Source organism: Aspergillus ambiguus (genome assembly GCF_047715705.1).
Source record: "Aspergillus ambiguus strain CBS 117.58 unplaced genomic scaffold BDV59scaffold_65, whole genome shotgun sequence".
Taxonomy (NCBI): Eukaryota; Fungi; Ascomycota; class Eurotiomycetes; order Eurotiales; family Aspergillaceae; genus Aspergillus; species Aspergillus ambiguus.
In genome coordinates this window covers 77,803-86,318 of record NW_027395578.1, presented here as the reverse complement: position 1 = coordinate 86,318, position 8,516 = coordinate 77,803, and the positions used below count along the sequence as shown (strand labels likewise).

At 52.7% G+C, this 8,516-nt stretch overlaps 3 protein-coding genes across 3 annotated transcripts; 2 read left to right on the top strand and 1 right to left on the bottom strand.

Annotated features, from left to right (window-relative positions):
- Window positions 1–396: 396 nt before the first annotated feature.
- On the top strand, window positions 397–2,019 carry BDV59DRAFT_196778 (major facilitator superfamily domain-containing protein; the record flags this gene model as incomplete). Its single annotated transcript, XM_073692770.1, has 4 exons — window positions 397–480; window positions 546–842; window positions 889–1,423; window positions 1,481–2,019. The coding sequence occupies 4 exons, from the start codon at window positions 397–399 to the stop codon at window positions 2,017–2,019; spliced, it is 1,455 nt and encodes a 484-aa protein (XP_073542850.1).
- Window positions 2,020–2,339: 320 nt separating this feature from the next.
- BDV59DRAFT_206421 (RIC1 family protein) lies at window positions 2,340–5,670 on the top strand (the record flags this gene model as incomplete). Its single annotated transcript, XM_073694790.1, has 5 exons — window positions 2,340–2,600; window positions 2,649–4,034; window positions 4,090–4,357; window positions 4,405–4,880; window positions 4,930–5,670. 5 exons carry the CDS (start codon window positions 2,340–2,342, stop codon window positions 5,668–5,670), a joined length of 3,132 nt encoding a protein of 1,043 aa, XP_073542849.1.
- Window positions 5,671–5,798: 128 nt separating this feature from the next.
- Window positions 5,799–8,436, bottom strand: BDV59DRAFT_196776 (P-loop containing nucleoside triphosphate hydrolase protein; the record flags this gene model as incomplete). Its single annotated transcript, XM_073692769.1, has 6 exons — window positions 5,799–6,189; window positions 6,250–6,396; window positions 6,803–6,968; window positions 7,018–7,399; window positions 7,620–8,177; window positions 8,362–8,436. The coding sequence occupies 6 exons, from the start codon at window positions 8,434–8,436 to the stop codon at window positions 5,799–5,801; spliced, it is 1,719 nt and encodes a 572-aa protein (XP_073542848.1).
- Between the last annotated feature and the right edge of the window lie 80 nt (window positions 8,437–8,516).

Genomic DNA, 8,516 nt, shown 5'->3' with positions numbered 1-8,516 from the left:
GAATAACTTACCGGAGAGTATGCGGGCAATTCAAGTCGCCCAGCAGAAACTTCGCGCAGGTACCACTGGTACCATTTCTGTAACGAAATATGAGCTTTTAAGCGATAAAAGCGATTGGATATCGCTTATTAGGTATATCAGAACTCACGTTGGATTTGATGGAAGCCATGGTAGGGGGGGGGGGGAGGTGTTGGTAGATGTGTTGGTAAGAGGTTGAAAGAGGTCGCGCGGGATGAAAGATAAAATTAGGTGGTGCGGTAGTCACGTGACGCCAAGACCATTAATAAGCAGTTATTGGACCGCGCGACCTAAATATTATACCCGGCTGACCTGCAACCACAGAATGACGGGATGAGAGTCCTGAAGCTAGCACGGCGAGTGAAAATATAGGCCATAATGGCAGACAAGTTGCCTGAAGATGTCGTGGTTCAACCTTCGTCTCCCGATGAAACGGTGAAGAAACCGTCCGAATTCCCACTGGTATAGACACATTGGCCTGAGTTGGTGGCTGTAACGATACAATGACTGATGTTGGCACTCCCTAGGCTCGCAAAATCCACATCGTCGTTGCCGGGGTCTACTTCGTCTTCAACAGTTCATTGGGATCCTCCCTCGCCTCGGGAGCCCATGATGTGATGGCGGAAGACTTTAACATTCCTACAGACGATTTGAAAATGGTATTGCCGACCTCACTTTATATGGCTGGATTCGCCATTGGTCCTCTGATATTCGGGCCTTTGAGTGAATCCTTGGGCCGTAAGCCTGTTCTTGTCGCGACTTTCGCCACGTACTTGATCTTCACCATGGCATGTGCGTTGGCGCCCAACTTCCCAGCGCTGGTGGTTTTTCGGTTCCTTTGCGGACTAGGAGGATCAGCACCTAATGCAGTACTTGGTGGACCTAGGAGGATCAGCACCTAATGCAGTACTTGGTGGACTGTTCTCGGACATCTACACCGATCCACATCGTCGCGGTTTGGTCATGTCGTGGTTTATGTTCGCTACCACCTTTCCGCCGCTCCTCGGACCCATCATCTCTGGTTTCGTTTCTACCGTATCCTGGAGATGGGCATTTTGGGCGGGTCTGATCATTGGAGGAGCTGGATTTCCTCTCGTTCTAACTATTCCTGAAACCTTCTACCCTGTGTTATTGCGGAGAGCCGAGGAGGCTTTGTCTGGAAAGCGCAGGCACTCACTGCCCACAGGGGGGCTGCGGACGCAACTGCGCAGGTTTTCCAACAAGGCCAGCGCCGTCCTCAGTCGTCCATTTATCATGATAATTCGAGAGCCGATTGTTGCCTGCTGCTCGCTCTACCTGGCTCTCATTTATTCCTTGTTGTACTTGTTCTTCCAGGCATACCCGATCGTTTTCCAAGGCTTATACGGCATGTCTGCTGGTGTTGGAGCGCTAGCCTTTCTTCCCAGTAAGTCTTCTTTAAATTCACTCTGTATTATAGGGCTCTATCTAAGAAATTTGTCAGTTCTCCCTGGGTCGATCATAGCTTTCATCATCTTCTTTCTGTATAGTTCCTATCACACCAAAGCCAGCAAGGCTGGGCTGGCCTGGTCCAAAGTCGAAGAGTACCGACGACTGCCTCTTGCATGCATTGGAGCTCCTTTCATCCCCATCGCTCTGTTTTGGCTTGGCTGGTCCTCCAAACTTTCCATCTCCCCCGCAATGCCCATGATGTCTGGGATTTTCTTCGGAGTCGGCTACCTTTTGATTTTCATGGCTCTCCTCAACTACCTCACGGACGCGTACAAGCAGTTTTCTGCCTCAGCGAATGCAGCAGCGAGTACTCTGCGGTCTATCTTCGCCGTATGTCTCCCTTTGGCGACAACGCCCATGTACACTAATCTGGGTATCAACTGGGCGAGCTCGTTGCTGGGATTCTTTTCGATTGCGGTGGCAATCATTCCATTCGTGTTCATCCGGTATGGCGCGTGGATCCGGGATAACTCACCGTTTGCACAGCAGGCGAAGCAGGGAGGGGATGTTCTGGTTAAGGCGATTAATTAAAAGTTCCGAATAGACTTTAATAAACGATCTATAAAACGAGATGTTTGCGCTGTTTGCTGTGTTTGCCGTATTTGCTTCATGCGGCAGCTCGGCTTCCCCACGTGATGACGCGCTATGCCACCTCGGTCAGCCAATCTACAGATGTTCTCCTATCTTGTAACTCCCTTCATTCACACATTAGTCGGAAGGTGTTCGGGTGGATGTGGTCAGTGTCTCTGGGATCACCTCTGACCTATTCCCGACTGGTTAGCTTCTTTGATCCCGACGAAGATGACTCGCAGTGATCCCGCTCAGCTCCCATAACTGATTGATATCGAGCCATGTACTGGCCTCATGGAGTTCCGCGGGCCTATGCGATTAATGGCCCTGGAATTCCTCCTGTCACCTCCGGCGATGAAGAGCCCGTAGATATCGAGGCCTCTGTCGAGCAGAGGCTTACCTTGGAAGACAATGCCCCGAAACAACCGTCTGGGACGGAGGCGGCCTGGGCTGACGAGCCCATCACTGGCCTCTGTGCCTCTCGAAGCGGACATATGTTCGCGACGATGACTGAAACCTCAATCGCTCTGTGGCAAACGAGGGTATGCTCATATATCCAGCCTGCCAATGGTACGTACTGACAAATATAGCCAACTGCTGTCGTCACCGTTGTCGCTCGCTCCGCTTCGTCATTGAGCACTTATGGCTCCAATATAGCCCTCCTCATGCATCCGGATTCGACCATCCTCATAATACAAACACTCAACGGATACCTTCTTACGTACACGATTGCTACCGACTCTAATAGTCGAGTCTATCAACAACATTTCGACCACTCGCCGCAAAGCCGCCGGCAACAACTGGCCCGCGAGGAGGACGCGAATCGGGTTAGAGACGTCAGTATTCGATTCAGAATGGCCATCAAGATAGAATCTGGGGTAATAAAAGCCTTGGCGCTGGATAATGAACTTGTCGTTGCTACAGTGAAGCCCGCTGCCATTCAATGCATTCGATGGACACCTGACGCCAATGGTACTCAGACAACGTCAGAACTGTTGAGCCGGATTTTGGGCGTGTCGAAGCGTACATCCATAACGGACATGGTGTACGACCGGGCTATCAACCTCCTGGTCTGGGTTACCAACGAAGGCCAGGCATACGCGGTCCAACGCGCGTCGGAACACTCGCAGGAGCCCGATGCGCCCAAAAAGTTATTCCACGGTCATTGCTTTCACAGCCCTACCAGTGATGGGGAAAAGGCAGTCAAGGTGACCGTTAACGCGCGGTTCTCCCTCCTGACTGTGAACTGCGCCAATGGGGAAATCTTGGTATACACTGCCAAGGATTATCTTGGGAATGTCCCGCTATCACACAAACTGCAACTTCCAGCCTCCCCTTCCACAACTGGCAACGTGAACTTCATGTGCTACTCGCCTGATGGGTACTGTCTATTCGCGGGTTACGAACGAGGTTGGACGACGTGGAGTGTGTTTGGAAAACCAGGCGGGAACAGCTTTTTCGCTGACCGATCCCTTTCCAAAACCAATAGTGAAAACTGGCTGACCGGTGTTTCGCACGGGTGCTGGATCGGAGGGGGTTCTGATATTATCCTTGCGGGGAAGAATGACCGTCGTCTGTGGGTCCTGGAGACTGCACGGAGCGCCTTGACTGGGTGCTTCTCGTCTGCGAACCTGGCCCGAGGCCTTCTGCAGACTGGAACAGAGGTTATTCTCTATCGTGGTCATGATTTGCCGGATTTGATGACGATCTCAGGCAAGGATTCGCTGTGGCACCACGCTCAATATCCTCCTTCCTACCTTCACTCTCAGTGGCCCATTCGCTCAAGCGTGGTCTCTCAAGATGGGAGGTATATCGCTATTGCCGGAAGGCGTGGGCTTGCGCATTACAGTGTGAATAGCGGCCGTTGGAAAGTTTTCGAAGATGCGAAGGCCGAAGACTCGTTTGCTGTACGCGGCGGCATGTGTTGGTATGGACACATTCTAATCGCAGCCATCGAGAGCGACGGTTCGTACGAGGTATGTATTTCCACACTCCCTTTTTGTGACAAGTAAATTTGGCTAATTCGATCAGCTGCGCCTCTGGTCTCGGGAACTCCCTCTCAGCAACCATTCCATCTTACACATAGAGTACCTTCCCTCTCCAGTGGTTTTCATCGGACCATCGGGCGAGGATTCGCTCCTCGTCTATACATACGATAACATCCTTTATCACTACATCATCAACTCGATGGATCGCCGGGTGTCGCTGGTCCCGGTCGGCCAGATTGCGTTCAACGGGATCGTACGAGCACCTACTCGAGTGCGGGCCATTAGCTGGGTTCTACCAGAAGACCAATTACGTGAGTATATCCTGAGTTATCATGTAGAGGGGGTCTAATATGAACAGGAAACGGAGACCCGTCTCAGGATGTCAAAGTGGCATCTGTATTGCTGCTAGTTGATGGAAACTTGGTTTTACTGCAACCTTCGATTTCAGACACGGGTGACCTGAAATACGACATGCGAGTGGTATCCCACGATGTGGAATACTACATCCTGATGCGCGATCAGCTCTCCTTTAACTTTGCGCCGCCTATAGATGAATCGCTTCCGCCCAGTCCGGCAGCTGAAAAGGTGTTGAACATGTACCACAACAACTTGTCTCTGCGAGACTCCCTGTGGACGTTTTGCGGTAAAGATCTACTTGCCTGGGGCGATGTGCAAGAGGTACTCCGGCACGACGATGTACCCAAGGCGATCCATATACCCTTGGACTTTTACCCTCTGTCGGTACTGCTAAACAAGGGTATCGTGCTGGGGGTCGAGTCTGAAATGACACAACGACGCGACGTCACCTTTGCTGTGCTCAAGTTTGCCATTCGCGTAAGTTCCCTGCAGTGATTCCCTGGATTTCCTACTAACAAGTATTCAGACCCACTTGTTTCTCCCGTACTTCCTCCAGCATTGTCTAGAGCAGGGCGATATGCCGGCAGCGATGTCGCTATGCCATCATTTCTCTCATCTATCATACTTCCCCCACGCCCTCGAAGTCCTACTGCACCATGTCCTGGACGAAGAGGTGGACAAGTCCAGCAAAGACAGTAAAACAGACGACCCGTCACAGAAACACGACCCTCTCCTTCCGTCGGTAATCTCCTTCCTACAGGCCTCGCTGCCTGCCCCGGTGTATCTAAACACCGTCGTTCAATGCACGCGAAAGACCGAGCTTCGGTCCTGGCGCACACTCTTCACCTACCTCCCCCCACCAAAGGACCTCTTCGAGCAGGCCCTAAGGCTCAACTCCCTCAAAACCGCCGTCGGCTATCTCCTCGTCCTGCAGGCCTTCGAGGACGACGACGGCCACGAAGCACCGATCGAAGACTACGTCGTCCGGCTACTCATGTTGGCGTCGCAGAAGGGCGACTGGGAGCTATGCGCAGAATTAGCACGGTTCCTCGTGGCGCTGGACGCGTCAGGCGATATGCTGCGCCGCGCAATTTCCCGCTCTGGTTTACAAAACGGCGGGTTCCCCGCGGGTCCGGGGACGAGCGTGAAGGGACTGGGCCTGGCGATGACGCCGTCCTGGTCGTCGCTCTCCGCAGCGACATCGATCTCGCCGCGTCGGAGCCCTGTCCGACGCGAGAGCGATGTATCTCCGCACGATCTAACTTAGTACATACATACAACTCAATATAAATGGCTCTACATTGTTCCTTGACCAAGGGGGACATGCATTCTCGTAGGAACCGGAACAGCTCCGCATCACATTTCATTACTTTTCATTTCAACCCGCCAATCTATCTAATCCAGATGATACCTCCAAAGCCCATCGCCCAGGTAATGCCCCTCATCCATGACAATACCCTTCGGCTTAGCCTTCATCTCCTCCGTGCCCACCTTCAACACCCCAACCAAGCACGCCTCCTCCTTCCCCTCAGCCTTCACCGCCACAACCGCGCCGCTCTCCAGCGCATGTTCCTTATCGGGTAACCGGCCGCCAGGCGAGGTCAGTCCGGGGGCCATGAGTGCCGCGCCGGAAAGCACGAAGCGGATGGCGCCGCGGTCGATCTGTACGGTGGGCAGGGCGTCCGGGTACGCGTGCACGAGCTTCAGATGCGGAATGGGGGGGCCGTCCAGAGGCTGGTAAAAGAGCGGTTGCGTGTCGATCGTGTAGAGGGTGCATTTTTCGGGGCTGGTCGGTGGTCAATATCAATTGTATGGGGTGATAGGAACGAGAGGAACGGAAACGTACAGCTTCACCGCATCCAGTTGCGCCTTTTTCGGGATCACCTCGTCAATGTACGGTTCGAATCCTGGGTATGTTTCCAGGAAGCGCTGGCGGACGCCGCGCTGCACGGAGGACTTGACCTTCGTGCGGTTGCTGGGGGGGATACTGCGGCTATTAGCGGGCGTTTTTCCGGCCGTGAAGATGGAGTGAGCTGGAGGAAGCTTATCAGATGTGAGAAGCCGCAATAGACGTACTCTTTCTTGAACATGGTGTGTGTGGATTGTTGCTGTGTTTCTGCTGCTTGCGTTAGTGATGATGAGGGGCCGCGGGGAGGTAGTCACGTGATTCTATAATTTGATTCTCAGAACATCATGATGGCAGAATTACTAGTTCTAGGTGCTGTCCTATCGAGATTAAGCCAAAGAGGTTGTGACGGCATCTGATTTGATGCTGCTGTGTGACCGCAGTCTACCAGGTACAGAGAGGTTCTAGACCAGGCACTATATTCCTAGATGGGTAAAATTTTTACTTATATAACTTCGTCCAACAATTAAGTATTTCTACTTAATCTATTTACCCCCGGGCAGCACCGGCCTTAATCAGAAGGATATCTCCGTCCTCCACAACGTAATCCTTGCCCTTGGTCATCACCTTACCAGCGGCCTTGACCGCGGCTTCGTCACCGTATTCCCGGAGGGTAGTGTAGTTGTACACAATAGCCTGAATGAAAGTTTTCTCGAAATCTATAATGGTCAGTTTCCATGCAAAAAGCCAAAGAAGGATCAAACATACCCGTGTGGATGACACCAGCAGCGCCAGGGGCCTTGACACCCTTACGGATGGTCCACTGACGGACCTCGTCGGCACCAGTGGTGAAGAAGGAGGCCAGGTTGAGAGACTGGCGCATGGTGGTGATCACCTTGGGCAGGCCAGACTTGGTATTGAGGTTCTTGCACTCCTCGAGGGCCTGCTCCTCGGTCTCGAAGCGGGTGAGACGCTCCTCGAAGGCGGCGGAGATAGGGATGAGCGGGTCACCGGGCGAGTTGGCCTTGATCCACTCGAAGACCTTGGGAAGGTACTTGTTCTTCTGGCGGATGTAGTCGCGCTCGCTAAGGTTGACCAGGTAGACCACAGGCTTGGCGGTCAGAAGCATCAGAGGGTTGATGGTTTCGACCTAGCGTGTTGTTGTTAGCTTCTGTGAGCAACACAACGTGGGATGGTTCAGGATGAGAGAGGTGAAAATTTCAGATTGGATGTTATCTCAACATGGCCTCTACGTGAGTTTTAAAATGAGACCATTCGACGAGCTGGGTTATTGTCGAGCAAAAGCTCTTATTCATCATGATATAGGGTATGGCGGGGGCATTGGGTAAAAAGGAGAGGAGATATCTTACCTCCTTGGGAGCCCAGTCGGCCTTGCGAACATCGTTTCCGTCCTGAAGATGCTGGAGGACCTTCTCGACGGTGGCCTCTTCCTCACGCAGCTTCTTCATCTCCAGACTCTGACCACCACGACGAGTCTGTTTCTTCAGGTTCTCAAGGGCCTTCTCGACGAACTCGATATCCTTGATACGCAGCTCCTCGTTGATAATGGTCAGATCACGGACCGGGTCGACATCACCCTCGACGTGGATAATCTCCGCATCGTCGAAACAACGAACGACCTGGAAGATGGCATCGACGGCGCGAATGTGCGACAAGAACGCGTTACCGAGACCGGCACCGGTGGAAGCACCGCGGGTCAAACCGGCAATATCATACACAGTCAAGTTGGCAGGAACCTGCGACTTGGGCTTGTAATGTTGGCAGAGCCAGTCGAAGCGCTCATCGGGGACAATGACACGGGCTTCTTCGGGGTCGATGGTGGCATAGGGGAAGTTGGCGGGATTACCGAGCGAGGACTTGGTAATAGCTTGGAAGAGGGTGGATTTGCCGACGTTGGCAAGACCAACCTGAGAAATTAGTATCCATGCGGACAGCAAGGAGTGCGAGACTACATGGTGTAGGGGACGGGAGAGAAGAAGAAGAGAAGGAAGAGAGAAGGGGAAAAAAAATCTGTGCGAAGAAATAGGACAGGTAGGGCTAGGGAAATTACGGTGGCTGGTAACAGAAAAACGGTGGGGACTGCTCACATACGATACCACTCTTCAGGTTGTTTCCTGGACGGCCCAGAAGGACCTTTTCTTGAACGACTTGCTTCTTCGGAGGCATCTTTTTGGCGGGTTTCTTCTTCTTGCTGGAGTAGAGGCGGACCGGCAAGAGAGGAAGAAGAGGAAAGGAAATGAAGGAGG